This window comes from Nesoenas mayeri (assembly GCF_963082525.1).
Source record: "Nesoenas mayeri genome assembly, chromosome: 19".
Lineage (NCBI taxonomy): Eukaryota > Metazoa > Chordata > Aves > Columbiformes > Columbidae > Nesoenas > Nesoenas mayeri.
Window position 1 is genome coordinate 9,873,334 of NC_137568.1, and position 15,167 is coordinate 9,888,500.

At 40.6% G+C, this 15,167-nt stretch overlaps 1 protein-coding gene across 4 annotated transcripts in view; it reads left to right on the top strand.

Moving 5' to 3' along the window:
- HELZ (helicase with zinc finger) overlaps window positions 1-15,167 on the top strand; it is a 73,132-nt gene that overhangs the window by 7,294 nt on the left and 50,671 nt on the right. For 3 of the 4 annotated variants that reach the window (XM_080356350.1, XM_080356351.1, XM_080356352.1), the window contains exons 2-4: window positions 7,714-7,941; window positions 9,607-9,643; window positions 12,809-12,933. In XM_080356350.1, the coding sequence (XP_080212476.1) occupies window positions 7,732-7,941; window positions 9,607-9,643; window positions 12,809-12,933 (372 nt within the window). In that variant the 5' untranslated portion in view covers window positions 7,714-7,731. The remainder of the gene's footprint in view (window positions 1-7,713; window positions 7,942-9,606; window positions 9,644-12,808; window positions 12,934-15,167) is intronic. The other variant, XM_080356353.1, reaches the window with a different exon arrangement.

Below are 15,167 nucleotides of genomic sequence, written 5' to 3' on the forward strand. Positions count from 1 at the left end.
AACAGAAAGGTTCTGCAACAGGACAGCTTTCAAAGTTGTGGATTATGATGTTTAAAATAGCTTTTAGAATAGGAATATTGTGTTCTTCTGGAAACCATGTTTGAGTTTGGGACTCGCAGGTCAGTGCCGCTCCATGGAGAGCCGACTGGGCCTGTCGGGCTGATCTTTCCCTTTGTTTTCCTCTGGCAAATTTCATTAAGAGAAGAAAAGATTAGATTACTTTTCTAATGCATTTTTTTTTTTCCAAGTAAGTAATCGGTGATGTTGTTCTGGGTATAAAACAGTAGCCATGGGGCAATATTTCAATTAAAATGCCCTCATCTTGGGTAAGTGTGAGAAACTCTCCTCTCGAACAGCAGTAAGAACAAATAGGTACTTGAAATACAAACTGCTGCTGTTAACCAGTTATTATGAAAGATTGTTGACATGAAGGTTTTCTATGAAAGAGCCAAAAGAACTTTAGGTGGGGCAGAAGCACCACCTATTATTATGTTACCCGGTGGTTACTATGACATACTCCTCATTTCAGTTGGTTATTACTTGCCAGATTTTAATTATTCGGGTTGAAGTTTCCCATGGTCGGTGTGTGTCCCAGGCTGGTTCTTGGGCTGCAGTGGAGGGGGAGTCACAATCTGCCACCACAGTTCAGGCTTTGCTGGAAATTGGGCAAAAAACCTATTCTTAGGTTCACAATAAAGTAGGAAAAGGAAATCTTATGTCCTATATATAGAATAAATGTGTAGATGGCTGACCAAGGCGATTGAGATTGGAAAACAGTGTTAGAAAGAAATAGAAGGGAGGCTCTGCTGTGTGGATACATATATAATTTATTTTATAATGCTAATACAGTTGTTTGTTGGAATACAGTTTCACTATTTGCATAAATTAGAAAGTGTTTAAGAAGTAGAGTAGGGGATAGCGCAAAGAAAAAAGAAAGAGGCAAATGATACTTAAGCCTCGTCTTTGCTGCGCTTCATTTTCTGGGTTTGTAACGAACACTCCCATGTTGTGATGTGGAGAAATACTGAATACTCGTACGTCACTCTGCTTTGATCATCTAAAGGGCTGCACAGGGCAGAGCATAATGGGGAAAAGAATTTCGTTGTCTCAGCCTGAACATAAGAAGTTTACAGAAACTTTTGGCTTTAATGTGTTTTATTGCCTTAGTTCTTTGTAAAAGGGGAATAATGTCAGAAGGATAAAGATATTTTCTTAATGCTTGTGAAGTGCTGGTTCACAGCATTTGTAAGCATTATTGAGAAGTTAGTGACAACATTATAACGCAGTCTTGAGAGCTGGATTTGCATGCAGTAATTAAAGCCTTGGGCCCTGTGCTGGAGAGTTTAACTCCATGTTCGTTAAGCGAGCGGTGTTGGCTCTGCCCTTGGGAAACGTGGGATGGGACTAATACAGCCACAGGTACTTTTGTCATTATTTGAGTATTGAACTTTACAACCTAATATTTGTACTGTCATTTTAATGAACGCACCATCCGTATGTATTTGCTTTATGTAAGTAGGAGTCTTGTATTTGTCAGTCGTGGCTTTGAGACAACGCGAGCACACGCTGGGTAGATGTTGTGCTTTGAGTTGCCATGTATTTGACTTGTTTTCATCGAGATCGGTGGTGTTCTCAGGCAGCTGTGTGCAAAACGGGTTTTTTAAAGGTGGGACATGAAGATATTAGGGGTACTTATGTGGTGGATGAGGTGGTTACAAGTGCTGAGGCCATGAGTTGTTTCATATTCTGAGCCAAAGACGCCCAGGTTGTCCATGGGGAAATGGCGCTGCCACTGCCTGTATAGATGGTCCTTTCTGCTGCTGCTTCCAAAATGAAAACAAAAGAGATTAGCCAAGGTAATAACGTGTTAATAATCACTTAGTAAAAGGTCTGTACTGAAGTCGCAACTGGCATGCAGTAAAATCTAACTCGTTACTATCTGCGATGTATGTAAAGTGATTCAAAGAACACAGAGGCTGCAGATGTGGAAAACGTTTGCTCTTCATCTCAATTGCTGCTTTAGTTTTGTTTCTGTTGTTATGTGAACGTTAAACCACCCACAGGCACATCTTCATTTTTCAGTAAATATGCGTGTGTTTATTCTATACATTAAATTTACAGGATCAGACTCAAGGCTCCATTTATGTGGCCAGAGATGACTTGTCCTCCTAATTTATGGTGCTCTCTTTGGTTTTCAATGTGTGAGGATAATCAGAGTATTTAGTGGTAGGGGGCATCGTGAACCTCTTAATTTCTTTTCTTTTCCTGTCCCAAAATCCAGCATATTGTGTTCCTTAGATGCCATGTAGCAGAAGCTCTTGCTGCTATTATGCTATATAATAAAACCTTGAAATGAGCTTTCCTTATTCTGTATGCTCCATTTCAGATTTAACATAATTTTTGGAATTTAAAGTAGGGTCATTTTGCCTGGAGTTGTATAACATTAACCAGAGTAATTCAGTTATTTCAGAAAACTGATTAGATTGTCCTCTCTCAAGGGTGGAGACTCTCGTGTTTGTTCTGTAAGGTGTGCAGTACATTGCTGAGTACTGCATACAACTAATATTACTGACTTCAACCAAAACAGCAATGAAGGAGTGCAGAAGTTCTATGCTATTGTATTTTTCTTAAAATAAAAAAAGCAAAAGCACCTTTTATATTCTTCTTTTCTGCACCTGCGCATTAAAAACGTGCCATCCTTTTTCTCTCCGTTCTATTCAGTCTTTCACATTGGTGTAGTGCACTGTCATTATCTACTCTCATTCTATTAAATGATTTCTGAGTGTGGGATTATTTATAATGTATACGTCATGACACTAGGAAAGTGCATTTTATTCTGTGTGTGTCTGTAAGTGGCTTCTGTATTTTGCGCAGCTGTGTTGTGTCTGTACCAATTTTCTCATGTCCCAAATATTACTCTTCTGCATGATGGAAGCAACATGTTTGAGGCCTTCACATGTGAATGGCTTTAATCTCATCTGGACCAGGAACGCTTTGCAATGTGAACTGTAGTCTGAAAATTTTGGGAGCTGCTTTAGTGAAACCTGGAAACTACTTGATGGATCCTTGAGCAGTTAAGCTAACAATTGCTCTTTATCGCTTTTATTATTATGGGCAAGAAAACGAACTAAGATTGTTCTTTTAGAGATGAGTGATGTTTTGGTACAGTGCTTTCTCTCTTGCTGGGTAAATGGGAGCACACGGCAGTGATTGATGGTAACTGACCTCTTGGTATCAATAAGAGGCTGAATTATAACCTCTCCTTTCCTTGGGTGGGCTTAAAAACCTGGGTCTCTGTCTGTCTCATTACACATTTTTCATAGAACTTGCAGCGTCTTTGGGACCCTTTAGACTTCTGTGAAGTTCACTTAAAATTGACTTGAAGTTCAAAGTTACTGGGGAAGGGCAGAGCAAGCAGCCTCAAAGCTAAATCTGGTAGATCTTTCCTTGCATCTCGAATTTGCTCTGGCCAAGCTCTTCTTGCGTCTCATTTGTTTGCTCCAGTTTGCGAATCCCGGGATGTGGCTCTTGAAGTCAATTCAATTGACAGTAAATTCCTGCCCGTCTCTGGACTGCAAGTTGAACATCATTGCTTTAGCATAAATCTTTACAAGAGATGTTAATGTCTAGTTAAAATATGCAAATATTTACTGACTTGTCTACTGTTTGTCAGCTTGGCATGCGGGACCTTGGAGCTGATCCTTCTGTCTTGGCAGACATTGGGAATTTTGCCAATAACATTAATAGGAACAGCGTTGTGCCCTCTAATCTGTTTGTTTATGAAGTACGGCGAGAGTTATCTGGCTAGATGCTCTACAGTCAATTGAAAAAGCATCTGTCTGAAATTTTTTAGGAACAGTCACATGCTTTAACTTACAATTATCTTCATGTATGGACCCTTTGGTTCCATAAAATACTTGGGTGAGCTGTGAAGCAAGCAGACATGGTGTTTACTTGAAAATAAATGGTTGTGGAGATGCCGTTGTTTATGGCTCGGCCTCCTCAAGCCGTCCCTTTGGCGGGCCCGGCCCTCTGCGGTTCTGCAGGGGAAATGGGCAGTTTTATTTGGAGATTAGATTTGCTTGTTTACAAAAACCCTTTGGAAAGAAGGCGAGATACTTATTAGCAATATTGAGCCTGAAAATCATTTCGTTTTAGGAGAGAAAAAGCAAAAACCCCTCGCAGTTCACTGAAAAAACTGCCAAGGTTTAAGTTACACCGGTTGGAACTAAACCGATCTTTTAGATGGAAACTAAGCTGAGCACGACTTGGCCTTTAAAGTAATGGGAGATAAGTTCTACTTAAAGTCAGGAGTTTTTTGGAGGTATGAAGTGTAACAGTGGGGATGGGTTTCTGGATGGGCCAGTGAGGAGGAGCTGTGTCTGTGCTCCAGTCAACGTGACGCTTGTTGTCGGATCAGCTGGAATTCACTGCTGCTGCATTTCAATATTTTACCTGAGTACATAAATCAGGAGCCTTTCTGTAGGCAGCGCGGCTGCTGTGAGCTGAGCCAAAGCTAAGAAATGCTTTGGATTGACCGCTGATAACTAATTCATGTAAAACATTGTGCCTGTATTTCCAAGTTAGGTCCCACCTAGATGTTATGTTAGCTAGTGAGGAATATGCCTGTTTAATGTTGTCTCAAAATGTTGAGGATGTATTAAACTTTACTATTAGAATAAATTGTTACTTGCATTTGCATGTAGAGCTCTTCTGGCACGCAGTTCTCCAGGCCATTTTGAGAGAATGAATAATCCTGACATTTGTGCTGTTACATGCCTAGTATGTTAATCTCAGTTTTACAGACAGAAAAAGTGAAGTGCGTCAGTAATTTGCTCAGTTTTGGAAGGAGAATTGGGAATATAGCACAGACCTTGTGACACTTACCTTACAATTCTAATCTGTAATCATTTCTACTCTTGGAGTTAATGTAGAAGTTACAGTTTGAAATTTTTGAAAATAAACATTTATCAAACTCAGATTTGGACAAGCACCTCCATTCTTGGCTCTCAGAATATTAACTGTAATAATTTTAAAGACGGGTAGGTTAGACTCGGATTTAAGAAAGCATGGCTGTAGTTCACATTCACGTAATCTAGTCTCAGTTGCTAGTTTAGGCGCAGCTCAGGGCACTTAAACTAGGCATGTAGGTTTTTGAAGAGCCGAGTGTCTCCAAGAACAGTCAGAGCACCCGGGTTGGAGTCTGGAGGAGATGGTGCAATACCCAGTAAATGTGCATGTTTGTGACTACATGTACAGACATAAATGGAGTTGAAATGAAATCTGAGAGCCTTAGTGTATTATTTTCCATATATTGTCCATGTGTGGGTTTTCTTTGTTCTGAATAGTTATGTTTTTAAAAAACAAATTACACCGCAGCGGCTCCTTATCTAGCACTGTGTTCCATGCACTGTGACTTCAGTGTTGTTTTTTTTAATTACACTCTGAAATACTGATAGCGTGACTCAGTTTAGCCAGTTATCCGAACAGCCTGGTCCTGACTTCTCTGGGCTCCGCTTAACTTAATCCAGAGGTTTTTGCTTAGGGTCTGTTGCGTCCAGTTGACCAAAGAATTTGTGTGGCCTTTGCAGGAGAGTAGGACGCTGGTTTATTAAAACCCGGCTTCTCTCAGACTAGTTTAATATTTAGTAAACCAGCCAGCCTAAGACAACAGATAAATAAAGTTGTTTTCTTTCGCATGATGCTGTGTTGGAGGAGAAGGGCTGGGTAGCGTAGCTTTTCAATGCCTGTCAGCTCTGGTGGGGTCGGTTCGGATGGGGTCTGGGTACAAACAGTTCTTGGGGAATAAACACACAGAAGCTCTGCTCAGGCTTTTGGTCACAGGAATTTTGGTTGTATGTCAGCCAGGAAGTGAGGAAATCAAAAGTACAGCAGGGTTCATGAAATCCTCTCTTTGCAGTCCCCGAGGAGGAAAACAGAACGTACATGAGAAAAACATCAATTAACTATTGTGTTGCTACTGAAGCAAATCCCAGATTTGTGAAACTCACAGTGGCCTAAAATGTTAGTAAAATGGAAATCAATTTAATTTTTAGTTCTGTCTACAAAGGATCCTTGCATAAACAGCCTAAGAATACCTAACATTTCTATAATTGGAAATATGTGCTTGTTTAAGTGATCCAGCTGAGTGTCTTTAATGTTAATAGAATTACTCCATGAATGAATTGACTCACGTATGGAAATGCCTGTTCCTATTCTGACTGAAAACGGGCATTTACTTTTAGCAGAAAAATAAATATCTGCCCGAATGAGAATATTTTGCAAGGTCGTTATTAAGACAGAAGCACATGTCACAGATTTGGATGAGGATAACCGCAGGATATTGGTGCTTGTCTTCTTTCATCCTTGGGAAGATACATTGTTGTACGTAAGAAATTTGTATATAGATGTTGGAAAAGGGAAGATGGTTTAAGTCAAAATTGTCTTGAAAAATCAATGTTCCTTTTAGTGTTTCTATATGGGTACAGCAAATAAAATTTTAAGAGTGGCAGGGAACACGTGGAACACTCTGTCACATAATATATGAAACATCTTGTTTACAGTTCCACTGCATGTCGGCTTAGATGTGTTAATGAGAAAAGTGCAATAGTGAATTAGTTTTCTTATAAGAAAAATGCATTTATTTGACCCTCAGGTTGACTTCTTGAAGTTATTTTGTTTTAGATTGGTTAAAAACCTACAAACATAAGACGTAAAGGAAGTTTCTGGCAGTGACCATTTAAAGTGGGCTAGAGATAGTTATTTTAGACAATCACAGTAGCTGATATATCATCACAAATATTGATAGTCTGCTGCTTGCTAAAAATGAAAATGAGGGCTCCATTTTTTCCCCTTTCAGTTATCAGAACACATATTTGTCGAGTCAGCTTTGAAGTTACAATGTCTCTAGGGATGTCTGTCATGTTTAAATATTATGTCAAGGACGGGAGAATGTAGCCAGGGATTACAGCAGTGCTTTGCTTTTCTGCTGGTGGTTTAGATCCTGGACAACCATTTGTCTCAGTTTATTGGCAAATAATGATGTCTTGTCTTGTATACAGATTTTTTATCATGACTGTTTCAAGTTTTCCTCCCCAAACAATATTTACTTAGCAATTATCCAAGAAGTCCTGCACAAAGGTGTTGGTGTGGGTATGTAGACTTGCTCAGACATCAATGGAAATGAACCGGCTCAGACATCAATGGAAATGAACCGGCTGAAGGGAGAGACAAGCGGTTTCCTGTTGATCTCCTCTCCTTTCTCATTCATGCTTGGCCATCCCCATTGTGCTTTTCCCAGCCCAGCCAGGGGCTCCTTTCCCTGAGAGTAGGTGAGAAGTGCTTTGAAGACAAAGGTGTCTTGGAATAAACAGCTGGAGGAAAGAGCAGCTGATGAGTTGCGTTACTTTCAAAGCAAAGATGGTGTTGCCAGTGAAGACCCACCAGCCTCTGTGCAGCACCGGGCTGACTTGAACACTTGAAACCACTGCTTATGTTCTTAAAATCACTCACGGGCTTAAATACCTTTTTTGAATTAGAACCAAAACCAAGAGCTGGGAGCGATGGAGAAAAGGCTGGGAAGAGGTTAGTTAGTGAAATGCGAAGGGGATGCGAGACGCCACCTCGAGACGGGACTGGAAGTTGGTTGGCAAGTGGTCAGTGCCATCACCCAGCTAACCGACGTTTTATCATCCCCTCTGCCCCCCGCTCTAGGATTTCTGTCCCTGAGTCATGGCAGACAGAAGACCAGAGAAGGCATGTGAACAAGCATGTGAATCCCTTAAGCGGCAGGATTATGAAGTGGCGGTGAAGCATTGCACAGACGCTCTGCTCGCCCTCAGCCACTGCCCCCCCGCTCACCTCCCGGAGCCTTGCCAGGCGCAGGTCGACCGCATCAAAATCGAGACTCTTCTGTATAGAATTGCTTCCTTTTTACAACTTGTGAGTGTCACTCTTTAATAGTATCTAGTGGACTGGGAAGAGCGATCAAATACCCCATAGTGGCAAGATGGAAGTCAAATTCGGAGTGTTTCCTGTGCTTGGCGTGTTGGTTTGCTACAGAATCCCTCTTGCTAAAGCGTATATGAGGCTTCTGTCTTGTAGTTTTCCATCATCTGTTTATTTGTCAGGATTGGGGTCTGAATTGGGTCTGCATCACAGTTCTCGAAAAGAATGGAAAGGATACTTCATAATAAAAAACAAAATTAAAACATATATTCCAGGAAGGCAAAATATCTGGTTTTAGGATATTGCATTTGTACAGTGATGCTGAGTTACATACCAAATTACCTTATCTTTAAAGAGCATGAAATTCAGGTTGCAAATCGAAACACTCAAAAAGCGAAGTGAAGAAATGCTGGGATTCGAGTAGTTGATTCACACCTAATTCAGATCCATTTGCACAGGCCTAAGATTCGGCTTTTAATACTTGCTCATGTACTAGTTTTCCATTGCTAGACTAGAACACAGGTGGTGAAAGGTGTAACTTTTAGGCTCTGGCAGATTTCTAACGGGAATGTGAAAACTGGGGTCTTTGTAAAGGTGTGTAAATGCTGAATTGTAGGTGATCCTATTGCCAAATTTGTGTCCTTCCTTTAAAGCAGCAGAGACCTCCAGTTCCTTACAGGAAAGGACATTACAGCGCTTAAGAATAAACCTACAACCTGCTTGCTTAACCTACGTTTTTCCATACTTTTCTGTTCTACAAGTGTTATGACAGATTTACAGGGGTGTTGTCCACCCCAAATCTCCATGTATTGGGTAGAAACAGTTTCATCCCAAGTGGAAAAGGTTTGGCCAAGTTCTCAGGCCTTGCGGGGCAGCTTTAAGATAAATCTTGCCCATCTGATTAGGGAACATTTTTAAGCATTCGTTAAATAAAGAGCTGAATTGGACTATTCAGCGTGCAAAACAATTGGGAAACTTCTTAAATTAAGATGTGATCTGTCTTATGGCTCCTCAGGGGAAGATGTTCTGAAATAACTAATATATATATATTATTAGTGGAAGTTGTGTTAGTACAGACTTGACTTCTCAAAATGATTTACATAGGCCAATAAGCGGATAGATGTTTAGAAGTATTGAATATACTTCTGACCTGATGCAAATCCTGTGAGGCACCTATCCGGGTGTTCATCATAGTGAAAATAATGGTAGGAAGCCTTCAGGGGCTTGTAATCAAAACCTTCCTGTTGAAGACTTGGATTAAATAGATCCTTGAAGGTTTATAAGCTAAAACAAATAAATCCAAATTTTCCTTCTTGTTTCACTAAAGGAGTAAAGTGAAATCTACGTACCTTGCAAATCCCAGCAGCACCAAGTTGTATTTTTTCCCTTGTGTTGTGAGCCACCTACAAACACATACACATACATATCCCTTTGCCTTTTCATATTTCTCTTTTAAAATGTCCATTTGCTGAGCATTTGAGAAAAAGTCAGCATTCTAAGAATGAGTGATATGATATTTGACGTGTGACTGATGTTCTTTACGTGTTCCACCCAGGAAAAGATGAAGTAATGGATTCTTGAACTTGTAACTCAAGCATGTAGTTGTTTGTGCTCACCGGAATGATGCTATTTTTAAACTTTTCATGTTTTACCTTTCAGAAAAAGTATGGGCAAGCAGATGAAGACTGTAGGCATGGTATGCTCATTTCTTTGTTTTATTACGTAATATTATAAATTGCAGTCAGTTGTCTGAATTTTTAAAACTGATGCCCAGATTTCTTAGTTTGCTGGCACCGTTGGGTTTTTTCCCTAGTTAAAATGACATATCTGCTTTATAATACTTTTTCTGCTTAATTATTTTTTGAGATATCTCACTGTTTTGTAACCAGTGTTCCGTACCAGAACTGGAATGCATGTCTATGGCGCAGCGCTGCTGTTTGGCTGATAGAAAGTTTGGTACCCAAATGTCGGGTGAATTGATGGCGTTAGGAACCTTGTGAAGATACAGACACCTGATCTTTCCCTCTTCCTTCCTCGTGGATATTTTGGTTTGCATTTAGAGAAAATCCAAATGATGTATTTATTCCTATTTGTTGAAGCTTCTGAATGTGCGTGTGTCACGGTGAAGTCGAGCCTTTCATGTTTCGCTGCCTTGTTTTGCGAGGTATTTTTAAAGGAATTCACCATCCCCGCTAATGTTCTGTTATTCATGTATAATGCAAGTGATTCAAAAGCCACTGAGAACTCTGAGTTCGGTGGGCACTGGATCGGAGTTTATCACTTAGATTTGGCAGGAGAAGGCGGGTAGATCCCCCCCCCTTTCCGTTTGTAGCTCCTCAGCTGCTCTTGAATTTTAAAGGACATTTTCTCAAAGCACAGTTTAGTTACACAGACCGTGATTCACTATTCCAAAATTCCTATGCTAGCAAAGATAACCTTTAAATTGTTCCTCTCTGGGTTTGGATGCTGTTGCTTTTATCTTCATTGATACTCAAGTCATAGTGTGGGGAACTGTGGGATCCACAGCCCATTTGGGAAGGTCCACAAGAACATAACTAAGAGATGTAAAATTGCTTTCTATGGGTGTAAAATTAAAGTTTTCCAAGGCTGAACATCGCTTAATCAGTACCATTCTTAAAACAGGCTGGATTTTTCTTTTAGAGCTGCTGCTTTTAACTGTTGAGATATGGCAAGAGTGTAATATTCTGACTAACCTCACAGTTATCTCTGAATAAAAGCGAGAGAGAGACATAAGGAGAGATGAATGATGGTTAAAGGAGGTGGGAGGGAGGATGCTGTGTAATGCGCAGCCGGTGGTTTGTGGTGGGGTGGTGGGTGACATTCATCTCTGAAGCTTTTCCTGGCGTGTGTGTCACTTGTCAGTATCTCAAAGGAACCGGCATGTTCCCTGTTTTCTTCTCTCACTGGCCGGGTATAGAAGTGGCTGCAACACAAGCACTGGTCTCTGCTTTTTTTAAATTAAGTCGAGAAAACAGCTTTCAAATATATATTCGTGACAAATAAATAGCATACACTTTAATGTTAATTTCCTTAATTCATGTCCTGCAAATATTTTTTCTAGATCTGAATCTGAGGACGTTTTCCAACCTACTAATGCCGTATTTATGGATATAAAAATGGCATGTGTATATATGTATTTGTATACACACATCATATTTTTATGAATGGTTCCCTATGATGTGCAGTTATCAATTGCAGCTCAGCTTCTGATAGTTTAGAGTATCTGCATTTGGCATCCTAAAAGGTCTTAGTTTTATGCTTGAAATATCCTTGGGAGGAAACAACCTTCGTGTGGACTCCCTGACACTCACACTTCTTGATACTCACTATTTTTTATAATAGACAAAGTTTTCTTCAGGCTGCTGTTCTGTGTTTTTACAAGACTTGACATGTTGCATTCCTATGACAGTTTTATTTTAACTGGAATGATAAGTACATTTTGGAATAGCTGCAGAAATAAACCATAAACCTGCTGCTGCTGCTTGCGCTGTTACGAGGAACGATGATAACTTAGAATCTTTAACAAAATATGCTGGTTAATGCACTGTAACCTTTATATGCAACTGTATGTTTTAGCTTGGTAATCCTATGCAGTTAATGCCGTGAAAGATCATAATTGGACATCTAATCGAGGAGGTTAAAATAGCACACTGACAGACATGTTAAAGCTATTCCTGGCGCTGCTTCTTCTAATTTGGGAAGTAAGCTCTATTTTTGGACGTGTGGTCAGTATCATCAGCGTGGTGAATTCAGACTAATCTTTGAGGCACTTTATGAACAGAATTTAGTTACCATTTCATTTTGAAGAGGTGTCTGGTTCTTTTTATGTAAACGTTGTGCGGGACTATTATTATTTTCCTTTAGTCTTTCATGCCATTGCTGTTAACGATGTGAACATCTGTTGAGTGAGAAGTTTGGATTTATTATTCCCAAATGTAATCCTGAAGTTGTGGTGAATGTAAAATTCCCGTTGGCACTAACAGGAGCTGTTTGCGTCTGCATGAGTAGCAGTATAAACACAGATGTGGATGTTGCCTGCAATGACAGTAATATATATTGTAATTCTGTAATTTCAAACAACTGTCCAGCCTTCTTTTCGACTCAAATGCTTAGCTTACTAGCTTTCTAGTCACTCTGGCGTTTTGTTTCCTGGACAAGTAATATATATAGTTAAGCATTATTTCTGCTTGTGTGGAGCACATATATCATGAAATAAATCCTTTCACTCTTGGAAGTGTCAATGCCAGTGTCTGTTTGGCCAGCGACCTGATCCAGCGCTAGAAAGCATTAGGAAAGTTTTCTGTTACCCGGAGCCTGTAAATTCCTGGCCTCAAACAATCGTTCCTATATCCTGCACTTTACAGCGTAAGTGAATAAAAGCCCTTTTAAAGTCGCAGGAGCTGAGCACGAGGAGGTTCAGCTATATTTGGAAACGCCAGGGCTGGCTTTCTGCGGGCATGAATGGATCTTCCTGAGCGTGTTTGTGTTACTGAGAGCTTGTTGGTTGCTGTGGGTTTTTTTCCCCCTTTCTGTGAAGAGGAGGCCCTTTGTGTCTATGTCGGATATTTGAATTTACCCTTCCCATGTTTAATTTTTAGCATGTAAACATTACAACCTTTTTTGAGCTCATGCACAGCGTTTCTTAGATGATGGGAGACAAGCTAACACTAGACAAGAGCAAGTCATAATTCCTTTCCATCCAAGACTTGTCTTCCCAAGAAGCCATGGATCCACCCCAGCTTTCAGACTTGATTTTCCTGTTAAAGGTGAAGGAAAACTGGCTATAATTGATGTAGCTGTGTGTTGAGGTGAAGCTCATAGCTGCTGGTTTGTGTTGCAGTGCTGGGAGAGGGGCTGGCCCAGGGCGATGGATCTTTCCGTGCCGTGCTCTGCTGCTTGCATCTTAACGGGAAGCTGCAAATTGTGTCTAATGTTCTTTCCAAATCACTGATGGGTGAATCACTGGTAAGTGGGTTTGCTGCAATCTCTATACCTTAAAAAGCAGTTTTGCATTTCCTTTTTATAGAATGTGAACTTCTGAATGTATAACTGGCAGGTTGCAACAAGAATGATTTGTATGGAAAAGACAAATATATGTATACGGGCACACGTATATAATCAGGGTATTTACTTAGGTTGTTGCACTGTTTCAGACTAATTATGATTTTGGGAAGTTTTTGTCATTGTTGGGTCTGAATCTTCAGGGAATGTGAAAGAATTTGCATACTTGTGCAATTTAATAGAATAATGTAAATCTCAAACTTCTGCTCACTTTTTGTATGCGCTTCAGGAAGTTTAACCATTAAAACAGAAACATTTTCATAGGACTTTTAAATAACTGCCCCACAATAAGTTTTAAGACACCATGAAAAAAAAGAGCCTTGCAAAGCTTTGCAAGGTGTGAATTCAGAGTCCTGTTTTACCCGTGAAATGTCAAAACATGTAAAGATGCTTTTAACCCCTTACATATAAGTATTATATATTCTGAGTCTTATGTGATAACTCATGTCTCCAAAGCATAGTGTCCTTTTGATTGCTGTAATCTAGATTAAATAGCATGCAATTCATCACCGCGAACTGCTGGTGATGCTAAAGCCAGAAATATGGTCATAGCACAGAGCAGAGCAGCTCTGGTCAGCCCGGCAGGAACGTGGAGGTGCCATCAGAGGCTGTTGCGGGAGAGCCTGGTACCTGGAAATTGGATCATGGCTCCGATATCTTAGTGCTTAACTTAATCAGTGGCTCGTTTTTGTTTGTCTGTCTGGTCCATATCCTGAATTCCCTTCACCACCCCCCTGCCATTGGCTATTTTTACATAAAGAGAAGGTTTTGCTCTTTGTTTAGCTGGTGTTTTCTAATGAGGAAAAAGAATTTAAAAAAAAAAAAGCTTTCATTGAAAAAATCCTGATAAGGTCAAAGGAAACGTCCTTTCAGAAAAAAATGAGTGAAATAGCCAATAGCTCCTTATGGCAGGAAATATACAGTGCCCTTGTTTTGAGCTGTTGTTGCGCAGATAAAGGTAATTTCATAGATAATTCCCGAGTGTTTTCCTAAAGCAGGATTTAAAAGAGTTTTACAAGCTTTAAGTTGTTAGACACAGTTGTTTTCAGTAGGAATATTAAAACCAGCAACTGATTTATTGACTTCTGCCGTTGTCTGAGAGGAGAAATGAAACCAAGTTTTAGAATGAGTTTTTTGGAGAGCTGGAATCCACTCAGTTTCCTCCCCAGTGAATTAAGACAACAATTCTGGGTAAATGTTAATGCCCTAATACGTTGAAGCTCAACAGGTTCGATTTACAGCCTTTCTGCTGAAGAAGTGAAAAATCAGTCTGAAAAAAAGCCTAAATGTGAGAATTCTTGAGTGCGTAAGTTTTCAGCAGAGAGAGTAATTGCTGCTGCTCAGTAGCACAGGCAGAATGGGGAGAAGTCTAACAGATGTAGTAGCACTTAATTAAATTTCTGCAAGAGATTATTGAAATAAAAACCACAGGTCTGGCTTGCTTTAATCAAAGTTTTGGCTTGCCTGAGTGTGAAATTGTTACACTTAGCTATATTCCAGATCAATTCAATTTTGAAAGATTTTTATTTAAGAATCACAGAATCCCAGAATGTCGGGGGTTGAAGGGACCTGGAAAGCTCATCCAGTGCAATCCCCCCATGGAGCAGGAACACCCAGATGAGGTTACACAGGAAGGTGTCCAGGCGGGTTGGAATGTCTGCAGAGAAGGAGACTCCACAACCCCCCTGGGCAGCCTGGGCCAGGCTCTGCCACCCTCACCAGGAAGAAGTTCCTTCTCATATTGAAGTGGAACCTCTTGTGTTCCAGTTTGCACCCATTACCCCTTGTCCTACCATTGGTTGTCACCGAGAAGAGCCTGGCTCCATCCTCCTGACACTCTCCCTTTAGATATCTGTAAACATTAATGAGTCACCCCTGAGTCTCCTCTTGTCCAGCTCCAGAGCCCCAGCTCCCTCAGCCTTTCCTCACACGGGAGATGCTCCACTCCCTCCAGCATCTTTGTTGCCCTGCGCTGGACTCTCTGCAGCAGTTCCCTGTCCTGCTGGAACTGAGGGGCCACAACTGGACACAAGATTCCAGGTGTGGTCTCCCCAGGGCAGAGCAGAGGGGCAGGAGAACCTCTCTGACCTACTGACCACCCCCTTCTAACCCACCCGAGGTCCCATTGGCTTCCTGGC